Source organism: Schistocerca serialis, chromosome 6 (assembly GCF_023864345.2).
Source record: "Schistocerca serialis cubense isolate TAMUIC-IGC-003099 chromosome 6, iqSchSeri2.2, whole genome shotgun sequence".
NCBI classification, from domain to species: domain Eukaryota; kingdom Metazoa; phylum Arthropoda; class Insecta; order Orthoptera; family Acrididae; genus Schistocerca; species Schistocerca serialis.
The window spans coordinates 214,131,733-214,151,731 of NC_064643.1; the positions used below are offsets into that span (position 1 = coordinate 214,131,733).

The 19,999-nt window shown below is 42.4% G+C and overlaps 1 protein-coding gene across 1 annotated transcript in view; it reads left to right on the forward strand.

The window, feature by feature from the left end:
- Window positions 1-19,999, forward strand: part of LOC126484517 (venom dipeptidyl peptidase 4-like) — a 314,011-nt gene that overhangs the window by 98,411 nt on the left and 195,601 nt on the right. The window contains exon 5 of the mRNA XM_050108064.1: window positions 11,270-11,322. Coding sequence (XP_049964021.1) covers window positions 11,270-11,322 — 53 coding nt within the window. The remainder of the gene's footprint in view (window positions 1-11,269; window positions 11,323-19,999) is intronic.

Genomic DNA, 19,999 nt, shown 5'->3' on the forward strand with positions numbered 1-19,999 from the left:
CTACAGTGAACTATAGTGAACAGAACACAATTGACGAGTCAGTCTGATGGCTAATGAGACCTCAGAAATGGTTGAGGAAATGCTTATTTTTTGGTAAAATTAAATCATTATACACTACTTGCCATTAAAATTGCTACACCAAGAAGAAATGCAGATGATAAATGGGTATTCATCGGACAAATATATTATACTAGAACTGACATTTGATTACGTTTTCACGCAATATGGGTGCAAGATCCTGAGAAATCAGTACCCAGAACAACCACCTCTGGCCGTAATAACGGCTTTGATACGCCTGGGCATTGACTCAAACAGAGGTTGGATGGCGTGTACAGGTACAGCTGCCCATGCAGCTTAAACACGATACCACAGTTCGTCAAGAGTAGCGACTGGCGTACTGTAACGAGCCAGTTGCTCGGCCACCATTGACCAGACGTTTTCAATTGGTGATAGATCTGGAGAATGAGCTGACCAGGGCAGCAGTCGAACATTTTATGTATCCAGAAAGGCCCGTACAGGACCTGCAATATGCAGTCATGCATTATCCTGCTGAAATGTAGGGTTTTGCAAGCATCGAATGAAGGGTAGAGCCACGGGTCGTAACACATCTGAAATGTAATGTCCACTGTTCAAAGTGCTGTCAATGCGAACAAGAGGTAACCGAGACGTGTAACCAATGGCACCCCATAACATCACGCCAGGTGATATGCCAGTATGGCGATGACGAATACACGCCTTCAATGTGCGTTCACCGCAATGTGGCGAAACACGGATGCGACCATCATGATGCTGTGAACAGAACCTAGATTCATCCAAACAAATGACGTTTTGCCATTCGTGCACCCAGGTTCGTCGTTGAGTACACCATCACAGGCGCTCCTGTCTGTGATACAGCATCAAGGGTAACCGCAGCCATGGTCTCCAAGCTGATAGTCAATGCTGCTGCAATCGTTGTCGAACTGTCCATGCAGATGGTTGTTGTCTTGCAAACGTCCCCATCTGTTGACTCAGGGATCGACACGTGGCTGCGCGATCCGTTACAGCCATGCAGATAAGATGCCTGTCATCTCAACTGCTAGTGATACGAGTACATTGGGATCCAGATCGGCGTTCCGTATTACCCTCCTGAACACACCGATTCCATATTCTGCTAACAGTCATTGGATCTTGGCCAACGCGAGCAGCAGTGTCGCGATACGATAAATCCCAATTGCGATAGGCTACAATCCGACCTTTATCAAAGTTGGAAACGTGATGGTATGAATTTTCCCTCCTTACACGAGGCATCACAACAACATTTCACCAGGCAACGCCGGTCAACTGCTGTTTGTGTATGAGAAATCGGTTGGAAACTTTCCTCATGTCAGTACGTTGTAGGTGTCGCCACCGGCGCCAACCCTGCGTGAATGCTCTGAAATGCTAATCACTTCCATATCACAGCATCTTCTTCCTGTCGGTTAAATTTTGCATCTGTAGCACATCATCTTTGTGGTGTAGCAATTTTAATGGCCAGTAGTGTAATTGGGTTACCAGCATAGATAGTAGTGACAATACTGACAGATCATTAATAATGGTGATGAAAGTTATACATCATTAATTAAACTAACTGGGCAATACGTTACGACATGTCATTAATAAAAGTAGTTGGGCCAAGTGACTGTCTTGCAGAGAATAATGGACCCCTTGTCTCTGTGAGGACATTGACCCATGATCTTGAAGATAAGGACAACTGGCTCAGAGCAGAGCACAATGACTTTTGATCTTACAGATAAGAAGGTGACCTTGACCTAGATCATTTTGATTGTCCCAGGAACGGCTTTGACCCGCTACTCATGGTCTCTTATGTCGATATCTGTCGTTCAAGTTCATGTGAAAGTCTGGAGGAGAAACTACAGTCCTACAGGGGTTGGACAAAAATATGGAAACACCACGAGAAAAGAATGTGTGATCATAAACGCAGGTGCTAGCCAAGGCTACTGTATTTGGCCGCGAGCGGCGGTTTCCTCAATATGTTGCAAGTATCAATTACAGTCAGAGCAGTGTTCTTTGTAGTTGTGAATGCATTATGTCAGAGCTAAGTGAATTCGAATGTGGACAGATTGTTGCTGCTTGTATGTTGGATGCTACCATAACCAAGATAGTTGAGGTCTTTGGTGTTTCAACAAGCATTGTATCGAAGATTTATACCGCATGCAGGGAAAGTGGGAAAACATCATCTGCTAGGTCACAATGTGGACGAAACTGTGTGTTGAGTGATCGTGACAGACTGTCTTTGAAGACGACTGTGACAAAAAACAAGAGATGATAGCTGTAAAAGTCACTGCAGAACCGAATGTTACACTCATGAAACCTGTCAGCACCAAAACAACACGAAGGGAACTCTAGAAGCAAGGAATTGCAAGTCTAGCTGGAATCCAAAAGCACACATGTACGATGCAAATGCCCAAAGCAGGAGAACGTGTCGAGGCTATAAAACCCAGACCATACAGCAGTTAAACAAAGTAATTTGGTCGGATGAGTCTTGTTGCACATTGTTTCCAACTTCTGACGAAGTTTACATCCCAAGAGCGAAACATGGAGATGGTTTGGTGATAAAATTTGGGGCAGCCATTTCATGGTATTACATGGCCCCCTGATTGCATTACATCCAAGGATTATGTGACCCGTCTGGCTTATCAGGATCATCCCATGGTACGATGCTTGTTCCATAGTTGTGATTATGTGCTCCAAGGCTACAAGGCCCCGTTCACACAACCTGCATCGTCCAGGACTTGTCGTGTGAGCACGAGGAGGAATTGTCGCACCTACCCTGGCCACTACAGTCACAGATCTCAATATTATTGAACCTTTATGGTCTCCTTTGAAGAGAAGAGTGCGTGAACGCTATCCGTCGTCGTCATCGGTACCTAAACTTGCTACTATTTTCGGCAAGAGTGGTCTAAGATCAGGTATTTATCTTTTACGAGACGATTGGAAACTGGTTTGAATGCCAGCTGGTTTTCCTACACGGTATTGGGCATGGCAGTGTGTTGCGTTTTTGGTGTTTTCCCATGTTTGTTCAACCCCCGTAATGTGCTTAGTGAAACAGTTGGGAAAAAGACGTTCAGTATTTACGTTTTTTTTCTGTCATCCTCCGTTTCGGTACTATTATGGACACCGAGCGTCTGGACAGATGGCTTAGATTCGTTTACTAGTTTAACATCAGATAGATACTTTCTATGACTTTGTGTCAAGTGGATAGGGAGAATTTTACTTAAGAAGTAAGGGGTGGCTCTCCTTACGCTAGTTTTGGATTCGTTCAGTTTTTGTTTGTGAGGTTTTGGCCGTGTTTAAATTTGCAGCGAAGCTGTCTTTGCTTCACAGTGAGATGCCAATAGTCACTGGATACCTCCTAATATCGTGTCGGGCCTTCTCTTCGCCCGCGTTTTTCAGCAACTGGACGTGACATGGACTCCACAAGTCAACGGAAGCGCCTGCAGAAATATTGACCGAAGCTGCCATTACAGCCGTGCATAACTGCGAAGGTGTTGCCTGTACAGGAGTCTCTACAAGAACTGACTTCTCGATTATGTCCCATATCGGGCGATCTGCGTGGTGAAATCATTCGCTTGAATTGTCCAGAATATTCTTCAAGCCAATCGCGAACAACTGTGACCCTATGACATGGCGCATTGTCATTTCTAAAAAAATGGTTCAAATGGCTCTGAGCACTATGCAACTTAACTTCTGAGGTCATCAGTCGCCTAGTACTTAGAACTAATTACACCTAACTAACCTAAGGACATCACACATATCCATGCCCGAGGCAGGATTCGAACCTGCGACCGTAGCGGTCGCTCGGCTCCAGACTGTAGCGCCAAGAACCGCACGGCCACTCCGGCCGGCCATCTCTAAAAATTCCACGGTTGTTTGGGAACATGAAGTCCATGAAGGGCTGCAGATCTCTCCAAGTAACCGAACAAAACCATTCCAGCCAACGATCGGTTCAGCTGGACCGGAGGTCACAGTCCATTCCACGTAAATGCTGCCCAAGCTATTATGGTGTCACCACCAACTTGCACAGTGCCTTGTTGACAAGATGAGCCATGGCTTCTTGGGGTTTCCACAACACTCGAATCCTATAATCAGTTCTTACCAACTGAAACCGGGACTTACCTGACCAGCGCACGGTTCTCCAGTCGTCTAGGGTCCAAACGATATGGTTACAGGGCCAGGACAGGTGCTGCAGGCGATGCCGTGCTCGTAACAATAGCATTCGTTTCGGTCCTCTGCTGCCATAGTCCATTAACGCCAGTTTCACCGCACTGTCCTAACGTATAGGATCGTCGTACATCCTGTTATGTATGAGGAGGAACTATGGGCCTCATGGAAAAAGGGTGACCCGGCTGAGTCACGCAATTTCACTCTTAATCTGATCACAAGGTGTGGCCATTAATTGTACACGTTGATCAGGTAGGCTGACGTGAGGATCAATGAACTATACTTGACGGGATGTATCTAGAACATGTTAGGTGATTCGAAAGTTAGTAGACAGGAATACAATTAAATACTTAGCTTTAATTCAGCATCAGCGGTGAACGTCGATCTTGATGGTTCAAATGGTTCAAATGGCTTTGAGCACTATGGGACTTAACATCTGAGGTCATCAGTCCCCTAGAACTTAGAACTACTTAAACCTAACAAACCTAGGGACATCACACACATCCATGCCCGGGGCAGGATTCGAACCTGCGACTGTAGCAGTCGCGCAGTTCCGGACTGAAGCGCCTAGAACCGCTCGGCCGAACGTCGATCTTGACTTTGCACAATAATATTTACAAGTGCAGTTATAGACTGAACTGCGAATACTTCTTCACAATTCTGATTGCCTCACACATATAGATCAATTGTCAATGCATAAACTGTATGTGGCGCCTGGCTAGGTCGTAGCTACTGACTTAGCTGAAAGCTATGCTAACTAGCGTCTCTGCAACTGAGATCTCTAAAGATATATAACAAGTGAACCATTCCTATTAAAGTCGGCTGTAGAACTGGCCAGCGCGCTAGCTTGTCTCGTAAGACCAGCCGAGTGGCGGCGCTCGGTCTGCTAGCGTCGAGAGTGGCGACTCGCGGGTCCGATATGTACTGACGGACCGCGGACGATCTGAAGCCTACAACCTAGCAAGTGTGGTGCCTTGCGATGACATTACACATCCCACATTGATTTCTGCGGTTATTTCACGCAGTGCTGCTTGTCTTTCAGCGCTGTCAAATCCACGCAAATGCTGCTGCTCTCGGTCGTTAAGTGAAGGCTGTCGGCCATTGCGTTGTCCGTAATGATAGGTAATGCCTGAAATTCGGTATTCTTGGTACTCTGTTGACAACTGTGGATCTCGGAAAGTGGAATTCCTAGACGATTTACGAAATGGAATGTCCCATGCGACTAGCTCCAACTACCACTACGCCTTCAAAGTCTGTTAATTCCGTCGTGCGACCATTACCGCATCGGAAAGCTTTTCACATGAATCATCTGAGTACAACTGACAACTTCGCCAATCCACTGCCCTTTTATATCTTGTGTACACGATATTTCCACCATCCGTATATATGCTTATCGCTATCCCATGACTTTTGTCGTCTCAGTGTAGCAGCAGCTTTCGAACACGGCGGTCGAATCACAGAGGGTTTCTCTTATCCCCCACAACTTTGCTCAGCACATTCGTGTCTAAAGCGTATTCTACAGTATTCTTTCTCCATTGGTGCTCAATACTGTCATTGCTGGAGATGAAGTTTTCATGTTGTCCATTCAGGTAATATGGACTCTTGTTTCTCGTCGCTCTTGCTAATCAGAAATATGTTCCTACGTTTCTTTATTGTTCTACTTACAGCCGAATTTAGTGGCGCTGTAACGGCCTTATGGTCTCAGATACTCTGTTCTACGTTGACTGAGTCAAAATTTCTGTCCTGTTGGTGACTAGGAGATCTAATATGTTATTTTCAAGAGTCGAATCTCTGATTCAATAAGGTGTTTAGAACTATTTCACATGGTCCCCTGGCCGTTCACATGAGTCTCCACATCTATGGCTAGTAAGTGGAAATATCCACGAAATATTATAATATGGCAAGAACATTTACACGAAATATTCTCCAAGCTTCCCCTCGAACGTTCCGTCACTGCTGCTCATGAGGCAAGGGACCTATAAAAGTATCCGATTGTCATGTTTGATCCACCTATAACACTCAACTTCACCCAAATTGTAACGCATGCAGAAGCTGCACCAACCTCACTAGATATTATCCGTATTTTTTTTATTTTTATTTTATTTTATTTTATTTTTTACGGCTAAAGACACGCCTCCACTGCCTGCGTTCAACCTATCTTTTCGATACATATTCCAATCGGAGATTGGAATTTCATCGCTATTAACACCTGGTGTCTGCCCAGCTTCCTGTCCCTTATTCTTTGTGAGCATTGTTACTATTTATAAGTGAGTCTAGTTCCGGGACCCTTCTATACACGCTCCTGCACTTAACTAAGACTATAACAACATTTTCATTCTCCAATCTGTCATGACGAATACTACTTTGTTTAATTAACTGGTGTCATATTCCTCTCACGACTGAAAGCAAGGGGAAACTACAGCCGTAATTTTTCCCGAGGGCATGCAGCTTTACTGTATGATTACATGATGATGGCGTCCTCTTGGGTAAAATATTCCGGAGGTAAAATAGTCCCCCATTCGGATCTCCGGGCGGGGACTACTCAAGAGGATGTCGTTATCAGGAGAAAGAAAACTGGCGTTCTACGGATCGGAGCGTGGAATGTCAGATCCCTTAATCGGGCAGGTAGGTTAGAAAATTTAAAAAGGGAAATGGATAGGTTGAAGTTAGATATAGTGGGAATTAGTGAAGTTCGGTGGCAGGAGGAACAAGACTTCTGGTCAGGTGACTACAGGATTATAAACACAAAATCAAATAGGGGTAATGCAGGAGTAGGTTTAATAATGAATAGGAAAATAGGAATGCGGGTAAGCTACTACAAACAGCATAGTGAACGCATTATTGTGGCCAAGATAGATACGAAGCCCACACCTACTACAGTAGTACAAGTTTATATGCCAACTAGCTCTGCAGATGACGAAGAAATTGAAGAAATGTATGATGAAATAAAAGAAATTATTCAGATTGTGAAGGGAGACGAAAATTTAATAGTCATGGGTGACTGGAATTCGAGTGTAGGAAGAGGGAGAGAAGGAAACATAGTAGGTGAATATGGATTGGGGGACAGAAATGAAAGAGGAAGCCGCCTGGTAGAATTTTGCACAGAGCACAACATAATCATAACTAACACTTGGTTTAAGAATCATGAAAGAAGGTTGTATACATGGAAGAACCCTGGAGATACTAAAAGGTATCAGATAGATTATATAATGGTAAGACAGAGATTTAGGAACGAGGTTTTAAATTGTAAGACATTTCCAGGGGCAGATGTCGACTCTGACCACAATCTATTGGTTATGACCTGTAGATTAAAACTGAAGAAACTGCAAAAAGGTGGGAATTTAAGGAGATGGGACCTGGATAAACTAAAAGAACCAGAGGCTGTACAGAGATTCAGGGAGAGCATAAGGGAGCAATTGACAGGAATGGGGGAAATAAATACAGTAGAAGAAGAATGGGTAGCTTTGAGGGATGAAGTAGTGAAGGCAGCAGAGGATCAAGTAGGTAAAAAGACGAGGGCTAGTAGAAATCCTTGGGTAACAGAAGAAATATTGAATTTAATTGATGAAAGGAGAAAATATAAAAATGCAGTAAGTGAAACAGGCAAAAAGGAATACAAACGTCTCAAAAATGAGATCGACAGGAAGTGCAAAATGGCTAAGCAGGGATGGCTAGAGGACAAATGTAAGGATGTAGAGGCCTATCTCACTAGGGGTAAGATAGATACCGCCTACAGGAAAATTAAAGAGACCTTTGGAGATAAGAGAACGACTTGTATGAATATCAAGAGCTTAGATGGAAACCCAGTTCTAAGCAAAGAAGGGAAAGCAGAAAGGTGGAAGGAGTATATAGAGGGTCTATACAAGGGCAATGTACTTGAGGACAATATTACGGAAATGGAAGAGGACGTAGATGAAGATGAAATGGGAGATTTGATACTGCGTGAAGAGTTTGACAGAGCACTGAAAGACCTGAGTCGAAACAAGGCCCCCGGAGTAGACAATGTTCCATTGGAACTACTGACGGGCGTGGGAGAGCCAGTCCTGACAAAACTCTACCATCTGGTGAGTAAGATTTATGAAACAGGAGAAATACCCTCAGACTTCAAGAAGAATATAATAATTCCGATCCCAAAGAAAGCAGGTGTTGACAGATGTGAAAATTACCGAACTGTCAGCTTAATAAGTCACAGCTGCAAAATACTAACACGAATTCTTTACAGACGAATGGAAAAACTAGTAGAAGCCAACCTCGGGGAAGATCAGTTTGGATTCCGTAGAAACACTGGAACACGTGAGGCAATACTGACCTTACGACTTATCTTAGAAGAAAGATTAAGGAAAGGCAAACCTACGTTTCTAGCATTTGTAGACTTAGAGAAAGCTTTTGACAATGTTGAGTGGAATACTCTCTTTCAAATTCTAAAGGTGGCAGGGGTAAAATACAGGGAGCGAAAGGCTATTTACAATTTGTACAGAAACCAGATGGCAGTTATAAGAGTCGAGGGACATGAAAGGGAAGCAGTGGTTGGGAAGGGAGTAAGACAGGGTTGTAGCCTCTCTCCGATGTTGTTCAATCTGTATATTGAGCAAGCAGTAAAGGAAACAAAAGAAAAATTCGGAGTAGGTATTAAAATTCATGGAGAAGAAATAAAAACTTTGAGGTTCGCCGATGACATTGTAATTCTGTCAGAGACAGCAAAGGACTTGGAAGAGCAGTTGAATGGAATGGACAGTGTCTTGAAAGGAGGATATAAGATGAACATCAACAAAAGCAAAACAAGGATAATGGAATGTAGTCGAATTAAGTCGGATGATGCTGAGGGAATTAGATTAGGAAATGAGGCACTTAAAGTAGTAAAGGAGTTTTGCTATTTGGGGAGCAAAATAACTGATGATGGTCGAAGTAGAGAGGATATAAAATGTAGGCTGGCAATGGCAAGGAAAGCGTTTCTGAAGAAGAGAAATTTGTTAACATCCAGTATTGATTTAAGTGTCAGGAAGTCATTTCTGAAAGTATTCGTATGGAGTGTAGCCATGTATGGAAGTGAAACATGGACGATAAATAGTTTGGACAAGAAGAGAATAGAAGCTTTCGAAATGTGGTGCTACAGAAGAATGCTGAAGATTAGATGGGTAGATCACATAACTAATGAGGAAGTATTGAATAGGATTGGGGAGAAGAGAAGTTTGTGGCACAACTTGACCAGAAGAAGGGATCGGTTGGTAGGACATGTTCTGAGGCATCAAGGGATCACCAATTTAGTATTGGAGGGCAGCGTGGAGGGTAAAAATCGTAGAGGGAGACCAAGAGATGAATACACTAAGCAGATTCAGAAGGATGTAGGTTGCAGTAGGTACTGGGAGATGAAAAAGCTTGCACAGGATAGAGTAGCATGGAGAGCTGCATCAAACCAGTCTCAGGACTGAAGACCACAACAACAACATATTCCTCTCTGTCTGAAATCAGAACGTACCTTATCTGGTCTGTAGAGGGATTTCTCTATGTTGAAAAAACGCATATGTGTACGACATACATACACCGCTGCTGTGTTAGAGTTTTCTGTTCTGTTGTGCATCTTCAGGTCTTTCCTTTTACTGTTGTAATTACGTATGCAGTTTTCCACACTTTTATACAATTCACTCTCACCAGTATTCAAATTGTCATTCATTTTCAGGATCCCGTGCCTTAGTTGACAAAACGGAACCTTTATAGGATCACTTTGTTGCCCGTCTGCCCGTCTGTCTTTTGTCATTACAAACTTACAATACATTCGTAATCGGTCAAAACTGTCAGGAACTGCCCCAGAGATTTTGATGTGATTTTCAGTAATTGGAAGACCGATTTACGAGAAATGTTTGTGTATATAATTCTCAAATATTTCGTGCTAATTGGCTGATCTATGATGCAATGACGTCCGCTGCCACTGTGCAAGTGATACCTTTGGCATTTAGTGGTAATAGGTATATTAGGCTGTCCGACAACCTTGTCATGCCATCGCTAGCATCACAGGTCTTTTACGAACTGATCATTCTACATTCAAACATTCCTTGTCAGTCTATACCTATTACATGTAAAGCATCTGTAATGTTTCAAAGTAAAGTAATACTGGCAATTGGTGCAGGAATGCACTTCCACTGTTTGGAATGGGGTTCCGATATTCCATAAAGTACCCGTTGAACCAATCCACAGAACAATTTTACATGAGCGTAACAACAGTAGCCCTGTGGCCACGTTTTCTAGAGACTTCCGCCAAATGTTTCCGGTAATGGCAGCAGGGATCAGAGCAACAACGTCAACACATCTGCAGTTGCCTGTCATCATAGTATGTTAATATAAGTCCAGAATTAATAAAATAAATGAAGAAATACAATAGCGAATGCGGAATTTCACAAAAAATTTAAAAATTAAAATTAAAATATTTTCCAAAGTCTTAGAATTATTGGAAACGATATTTTGCCAGCATCGATATCGTTAACAGGCAAAAATCGTTGAGATTATCGATTCCTGGTATGGATAAACTTTATATATACATAATTAAGCTTTTATGGAACCCTCGGACCGCAAGACCTGCTCGCACTTGTCCGGTTTCTTTTTATCCTAAAACGAGATTTAGGAGAACACTTATGTCGCCACCGCCTTGGAGAAACGCTACGTTTCTATCACCACTCAGTTGTTCATCAGTTTGTGTCATAAGTTTGATGAAGTGTGTTACTATTATTGTTTCTCTTTAAGACATGATAACGCCCAACAAGAAAAAGGCCGTTCCACATTTTGGCACCCTGAAAGTCACTAGTCGATTTTTCTTAGATCGAACCTGTCAGACGTAATATTATGTGCGCGAATGAACAGACGAAGCAATACAACTAGTAGGAGAAAGAGCATTTTGTTCTTAAGTGCTAAAAACATATGAGCAGCTATGAAGATTGCTAAATTTTTAAGAACAGAACTTTTCGAACAGTTTTTTTGCAACTGGTTCGTTTTCACTACACTTTTTACAATAATGCTCATATCTTACAAATTTCCTTCGGCTGATTGCGATGTTCATTTTGTTTTCTTACATTTTTAGGTTGTCGGAAACGCGGCTGTTGCACGTTATGTGGTCTACAGTGTTAAAGACAAGTAAGTGATTACTGCCGAAGACTTTCAGAACTTTTGTGTCTTCACAAAATTTGTTATTGTCTTGCAGCTAGCAGAGAACTCAAATGATTTTCATTTTTACTACATTTTTCGTTACCTCTTTGTAAATTACATTGAGATGTGTTGAGAGGTTGTTCATTTTATACATGTACAATATCTATCTTTGTCATAGGTCTGGTTTTTTTTTGTTCCCACTTAATACTACCTAAGAAAATTTTTCTGTCTTTATTTTGAGTTTTAGACAGTGGTGTTACCGAAACACATAAAGGTAGGATGCATACGCCGTAAGGTCCCCTTGTGTATATCCAGTTCAATAAGATGTTTCAAACAACACACACTTGGGCGCAGGCCAATTCGTGCAATGGAGAAGCTACATGTAACAAGTGTGTATTATCAACCTATGAATCTGAATGATTGCTGCTGCATAAGCGTAACAACCGTTCAAGTAAAGAGGCTGTTTACAGTATGGAAAGCACAGAAATGCCGAGGCAAAGAAAATGCGAAAGTTAGAGATAACAAGGAAAATATATTAAGGCAATGCAGCCACATGGCCTTTTGCGATTTCTGTCAGTTGCGAACGCCGGAATGATTTCTTTGAAGAGATGCGATCGATTTCCTTCCCCACTTTTCCACACTCCGAGTTCGTGCAGTCTCGTCAACGGGAAGTTAAACAATAGTCTCCAATTTCATCTTTCCATCTACCTTTGCTTCTTCTTAAACAGCAAACGTCAAAAAAAGGCCGTTTAACACGAACGCAGTAACTCTGTACCAAAAAATTAACGAGAGTGGAACAAATGCATGATTATCGAAGTGGGTCTGCCAGGAAAAACGAGGATTTTATGCATGTGACTGGAACTGTCGTGGGTCGGGGTTGCAATGACAGCTGCTGGGTGATGGCAGCTATCTCCAGGAGGCGTTTCACTCCCACATTGGGTGTCCTGGGTTCGTTTGCGAGGGAGACATGAGTGCATTGTGGATGTTGCAGTGAAACAATCCGTGAACGTAACAGTTCTTTAACATTCGATGAACTGGCAAACATTCATGCGTGTGCCCCCTCGTACTCGGTGCAGCCTGTAGTGTCCGCGCTTCGGTGCAGCAGGTGCGGCGGTTGTCCTTGCGGAGTATGCATAAAAATGCGGGGCAGTGAGCTTGCTTATTGGGTGAATGCCGGCCCTCCGGATGCTGAATGCGACGGCGGTCGCAGCGCTCGACTGAACTGGCACCCAGCAACAACCACGCGAAAGCTTCTTGCATGTTACGGGGAGCGTTCAATAAGTAATGCAACACTTTTTTTTCTCGGCCACTTCAGGCTGAAAAAATGTGTCTTACAGGACGTCGTAGAATATTCCCGTTTCAGCCCCTACAGTTTCATAAAGTACCGATAGGTGGCAGCGCTGTATGTAGCCTTCGAAATGGCGACTGTTACTGCGTTCCAAGCAGAGCGCTGTCATTGAGTTCCTTTTGGCATCGCATCGCAGATATTCATAGGCGCTGCAGAATGTCTACGAAGACCTGGCAGTAAACAAAAGCACGAGAAGTCGTTGGACAAGGCGTCCGTCATCACAGAAACAAGGTCCCGCATGCCGCACACAGCTGTGACTTCTGTAATCTTGGAACGTGCGGACACTCTCATTCGATGTCATCGACGTATCACAGTCAAACACCTCGCTGTTCAACTGGATATCTCTGTTGGTAATGGTGACCCATTCGTGCACTAGTTGGGGCACTCAAAGGTGTGCACCCGCTAAGTCCCTCGCTGCCTAACGGAAGACTGTGAAGAACGATGAAGGACCATCTGTGCGGAAATGCTTGCGCGTTACAGGAATGATTGTGACAATTTTCTGTCGAACATCGTGAAAGGTAATGATACATGGGTTCATCACTTCGAAACGCGAACAAAACGGCAAACCGTAGAGTGGCACCACGCCACCTCTCCTCCGAAGAAAAAGTTCAAAGTCACCCCCTCAGCCGGTAAAGTCATGCTGACGATATTGTGGGACCCAGAAGGAGTCATTCTGTTTCATGTTCTCCATCATAGTGCAACGACCAACTCTGAAATGTATTGTTCTACCTTCAGGATACAGTTCCGCACTGTCGCCTGATAAACAAAGAGCCTACGGAATATCAGACCAGTTGTGTGGCTGGATTGAAGAGTTTTTAGCAAACAGAACACAGCATGTTGTTCTCAATGGAGAGAAGTCTACAGACGTTAAAGTAACCTCTGGCGTGCCACGGGGAGTGTTATGGGACCATTGCTTTTCACAATATATATAAATGACCTAGCAGATAGTGTCGGAAGTTCCATGCAGCTTTTCGCGGACGATGCTGTAGTATACAGAGAAGTTGCAGCATTAGAAAATTGCAGCGAAATGCAGGAAGATCTGCAGCGGATAGGCACTTTGTGCAGGTTGGAGTGGCAACTGACCCTTAACGTAGACAAATGTAATGTATTGCGAATACATAGAAAGAAGGATCCTTTATTGTATGATTATATGATACCGGAACAAACACTGGTAGCGGTTACTTCTGTAAAACATCTGGGAGTATGCGTACGGAACGATTTGAAGTAGAATGATTACATAAAATTAATTGTTGGTAAGGCGGGTGCCAAGTTGAGATTGATTGAGAGAGTCCTTAGAAAATGTAGTCCATCAACAAAGGAGGTGGCTTACAAAACACTCGTTCGACCTATACTTGAGTATTGCTCACCAGTGTGGGATCCGTACCAGGTCAGGTTGACAGAGGAGATAGAGAAGATCCAAAGAAGAGCGGCGCGTTTCGTCACAGGGTTATTTGGTAAGCGTGATAGCGTTACGGAGATGTTTAGCAAACTCAAGTGGCAGACTCTGCAAGAGAGGCGCTCTGCATCGCGGTGTAGCTTGCTGTCCAGGTTTCGAGAGGGTGCGTTTCTGGATGAGGTATCGAATATATTGCTTCCCCCTACGTATACCTCCCGAGGAGATCACGAATGTAAAATTAGAGAGATTCGAGCGCGCACGGAGGCTTTCCGGCAGTCGTTCTTCCCGCGAACCATACGCGACTGGAACTGGAAAGGGATGTGATGACAGTGGCACGTAATGTGCCCTCCGCTACGCACCGTTGGGTGGCTTGCGGAGTGTGGGTGTAGATGTAGATGTAGATGTAGGATATGGAAGAAGCGACCTCAGCGTGTTGGTTGCCACAAAAATGAAAATGAAATTTATCCGAGAGAAGCTTACAGAAGTTCATTGTACTGTTCTCCCAAATCTATCTTGCACCCTGGATGTCGCACCTACTGACTTCCATCTGTATGTCCCCATGAAGGATGCACACCATGGAAAGCAGTACGATGATGACAGGAAGGTTATTGATATGGCACGTCCATGAATCTGACGTCGACCAGCAGTGTGGTACCATGCGAGCAAACAGACCCTCCCAGTGAGACGGCGTAAGGCTGTCGCACTGAACGGATATTACTTTGAAAAATGGGGTTTTAGAGCCAAAAGAGAGGGGATTAATATAATGTACTGGAGTCCTGAATAAAACCAACCCAATTTCAGTAAAAAAGTGTTGAATTTCTTATTGGACTCAGGTACAAGAATCTAGGCTCTCGATAATATTGTGTGATTGGCTGTCATACATACGTTGTGTTCTCGGCAATGGACACAACCAGAGATGGCGCTCTGAGACAGTTTCCAATTGGCGTTGGCAAACGACAGTGCTAGTACGGAATTCTAGGGCTGCTGTTCGTAGTTACAATTCGTAGTAGAGATCAGCCCACAAAGTCTACAATTGGAGTCGCCTATAGCATTTGCTTAGGGACAAGTGTTTACCACAGTGATTGGCAGTGTAGCGCCCAGGATGGACATAGTCTTGTCGACCTTGTATTCACTTGCTCTACAACTTTTGTTAAGTATTGCAGTGCAAGAAAGTGTACATTTGTGTAAAACAAAAAGTGGTAGCCAAGATCGCAGGAATTCTTTTTATTCCATGATTACCGGTTTCGGCGAAACTAAAGCCACGATTGTCGGATGTTAGGACACATACAGGTTACAACATCAAGGCGAACAATGGTGATACTGTATGGCAATATTTCATATGGGGTGCATTCCAAATAGGGATATTTAAGATAGTAAATCCAAAGAGCAGATCAAAGAACATATATTATACAAGACAACCAGTCACATAACATTACGGAGACTTTCGATTCTTGTACCTAACACGAAAAAACATTCTGCAGTACATGTTTTAAATGCGTCTTCAAGATGATGGCTTTCTCTGTGATGTACATAATGAAACAGAACACTGTATATAGCTAAATCTATCTCTGGATCTGAAACTCTCTGTCTATAGTTTTAAAACTAGAAGTACTCTTAATGCAATGTTCACTTAGAATCTGACTTCATAAACTACAAAACTGGCAAACAGGTGAGAGCGTGCGTGAAGCCATGGACTGTAGCTGTCAGTCACTTATGTATATCATCTATTTACTCGAGACTGGAAAGATGTGCGGCTCTCCTTACAGCTTTGAAAATAATTTCTATATGTTAGCTACATTTTGTACGCAGATGAAATGCACCAATAGTAAACTGACCACTGACTACATTTCTCACGCTTAATTGCCAAATTTAGTGATAACTATGGACCACAACATAAAGAGAGCCAGTTCATTCTCAAGCTGTGATGTGAGACTATAAGATCGGACAAAATCAATTTTTTTATCGAAGACTTTCATCAAAAACAAATTGGAAAAATCTGATAGCGGAGAACGCATCCAAAACCAGTTTTTTTTAATTTTTATATGAAATTAAACGTTTTATCGAGAAACTGACAGCAGAGAGAGATGTAGCTTTCTTTTGTTTACCTAAAATAATTTTTGGAGCATAACTGATGAGTCGATATTAGCGAAATCAAATGAATCGTTGTGGAAAAACCTTGTAATACTCTACGTTTGGCTTGCACAATTTTCGGCATAAAGACAATAAAATGCTGATATTCCGCGGATTCCGATGTAACGCGGTGTAAAAAGCTTGTTATGGTCAGTTGTAGGATTTCTGTAGCATCATTTACTACTGCAACTTCCAAGCCCTAAAAATAATAACCGAAAGGGATGTGAGTAATTAAACCCAGTCTGGGATTTGACTAATTATCATCATATCTGGGCTGTCGTTGGAAGTTTCCAATGTTGAACACGTGCCACGTATCCTTTGACTTGCATCTGGGGAGTAATGTATTTCCTTTGGTAATATTTGAGATTATCAGCGTAAAGAATTCTTTCTCGTTTTTCGTTTACAGACTTAAATGTCTTCTTTTCCACACATTTCCGGTCGTTTACACGCTATTGCTCTCCCTATTCCTACTCCATTGGTTTTATAGTAATTCAGTATACGTAGAATCCTATAACGTCTGTTTCTGAGAGTTTGTGCGAATTATTTCAGTGATCACCCTTTCACACAATTCTCCATGTCTGCCACATGCATGATGCAAACCATACCTGTAATAGCAAACCCGTGTTCACATTCTTGTTTTATTAACGATATTAATAAACCGTTCAGTTAAGGTAGTAGCATTATGCTTATTAATAGTGTATTCATATAATGAAGCCGCTTCTGTCGACACTTTGTAAACCGTCTCGGGAATCTCATGCTTTAAGAATAAATAAAATTGTCACGCTTTTAACTGCCGACTCCCCATCTCTTATTGTCACCATCCATAAATCCAAACTTGGTTCCTTCCTCAATGCATAATTTGCTCCAACGAAGATATGACCGTCTTAAGAGTGATTTGAAATTATTTTACCATGATGCGTATTCTGTCATTCCACATATTACCACGTAACATTGAGCTTGTGTGCGTACATTAAAGTTACCTGTTGCGCACTGAATCATTATTAATGGCATTAATGGACCTATTTAGCTGATTAGATTCATATTTCCTGTAGATTCGGGGATCCCACTCAAGCCCAGTGACTTGTGAACGCACGTAGGTGTACATTTAAATAATATTCATAGCAGACACCCCTATCGATCCGGCGGAAAACAGCGACGTTATTGATATTGTACGAAATGAGAGCAGTAATACTGTCGAAGATGACGCCGAAGAAGAATAAGGAGATGGAGATAAGAAGAAATACAAAGCGTAGATATCCACAAAATAGATAAAATGACCTCCCAAAACTACCTAAATGACTTACAGCAGTGGAAAAATGAACTTAACTAGTTTGCAGTCAGCGCTATAAACAGTCGTTTGGAACTGCTGTAGTGTTGTTATTGGCTATCCGTTAGAGCAAAATTCATTTAAATACTGTGTTTGCTAAGCTTTTTAAAATATTTTTCTTTTGGTGTACTTTAAATTGAAATGCCATACAATATAGAGCACAGTATAACATTACATTAAGTGTTTTTCCAAACATTCCATGCACAGTTAGTCATTATACAGCTCACTATCGTTATACCGCGATTATGCTGTAATCGCAATATATTAGACTTCTTCTGCAAATGTTCTATTACGCAGTGCGTTGAACAAGTAACGCAACACATTTTTTTCGTGGCAGTGTCGGTTGAAGAAATGCGAAATTTGTTGTGTGACATCGTGGAATACTTCAGCCTCTATAGTTTCATGAAGCTCCTATACGTGTAGGCGTTATGGTTCAAATGGCTCTGAGCACTATGGGACTTAACATCTGTGGTCATCAGTCCCCTAGAACTTAGAACTACTTAAACCTGACTAACCTAAGGACATCACACACATCCATGCCCGAGGCAGGATTCGAACCTGCAGTCGGTGTAGGCGTTATGTGTAGACTTAAAAATGATGTCTATAATGGAGGTGTATTGCAAACAGATAGCTGTCACTGAATTTCTTTTGGCGGAAAACTAGAGCATCTCAGATATCCATAGGCTCTTGAAGAATTTCTACGGGACCGGGCTATGAACAAAAGCACGATGAGTCGTTGGGCGATGCGTCTGTCATAATTGCAACAAGGTCCCACAAACCTGTCCGATCTCCCGCCCGCAGCACATAGCTGTGACGTCTGCAAAGTTGGAACGTGCAGACACTCTGCATGGGGGCTTAATTAAATATAATGCAAATAATTTTTAATTTTTGGGTAGCTGTGTGTCCGGTTACGCAGTCTCGTAACCGGTTGGCCCTGACCAGTATTAGTACGCAATCTGACTGCATAGAATAACAACAAAGAATGAAACAAAACTTCCGTTAACACAATTAATTAATTAAGTCCCCAGCAACTATAAAAGCTACGAAACAACAAAGCACAAATGTAACTGTTCTGTGTGTGGAAGTGTGATTCAACGTACACATCTGGCACGGTTCTTCCTCAATACGACAAGGTATTTTAAGCACCATTTACACTGAAGTAATTAAAAAAAACCAGTAATACTATATTTGCACATACAAACCAGAATTACACTCTAATACATGAACACAAGCCAGATGCTTTGTTGACTGAACCTGTGACCAAGAGGCATTGTAATTTAGGACATTTGACATAAAAAATAAAAACAATTTCTTTACCTTCATATATATTGACGAAACATACACTCTGATCATTACAACATCCGCAATCGAACAGCATCGGCTGTCTAGCCCATCAGAACAACTGCATACAACATGCTCACAACTAGTCACGGCTACATCAGAACTCCTACTGCCCACTTCTCAATAAGCACTCTCCACGACGACTTCTCGACAAGCACTCTCCACTACCACATCTCAACAAGCACTGCCAGTGGAGGCGGCTGAATAATACTCTTTGGCGCAATCTCTGGCGCTGTGACTCAGTGTAGCCACCTTTCATATGCCCCTCCTCCACGGGCTAGAATTTGATGGAATTTTTGCCAGCATTGGTGGTGAAAATACCACCAAATTCGTCCAAAAATACAGACAAAAATTAAAAAGTAATATTAATAAGTAAATATCACATAACTAAATAAATTTTGGCTTTGCAATGACCCTTCAATAACCTAATATATAAAATACAGTAAGGAATACAAATGCTTGCATACATATGATTTTACATAATAGTTTACACATGTATCATGTGGTTAAACAATTCAATCAATATCGTCAGCAATGATGAATAGGTGCAGGTAAGAGTCTCATAACATCTCATAGACAGTAAACACACAAAAAATCAGTTTATACAAATATTCACATAAAATCCTTTCAATAGTTCAATAAACAAGTAGAACTCCTCAGAGTAGTTGACAGTTCCAACAGTAGCACCCAGCAATGATTCTTTCAATAGTTCAATAAACAAGTAGAACTCCTCAGAGTAGTTGACAGTTCCAACAGTAGCACCCAGCAATGATCAACAGGTGCAAATAGCAGTCTCATAACATTTCATCAGCAGTATTTAAACAGCTCCAACAGTGACACCCAGCAATGGCGAGCAGGCGCAGACACCAACAAGTGACATCATTTCAGTAGAAGCAGTTCCATTAGTGGCACCCAGTAACGTTGAACAGGTGCAGACACCAACAAGCGACATCAGTTCAATAGAAGCAGTCCATCAGTGGCACCTAGCAATGTTGAGCAGGTGCAGACACCAACAAGTGACATCATTTCAGTAGAAGCAGCCCATCAGTGGCACCCAGTAATGTTGAACAGGTGCAGACACCAACAAGTGACATCATTTCAGTAGAAGCAGTTCCACCAGTGG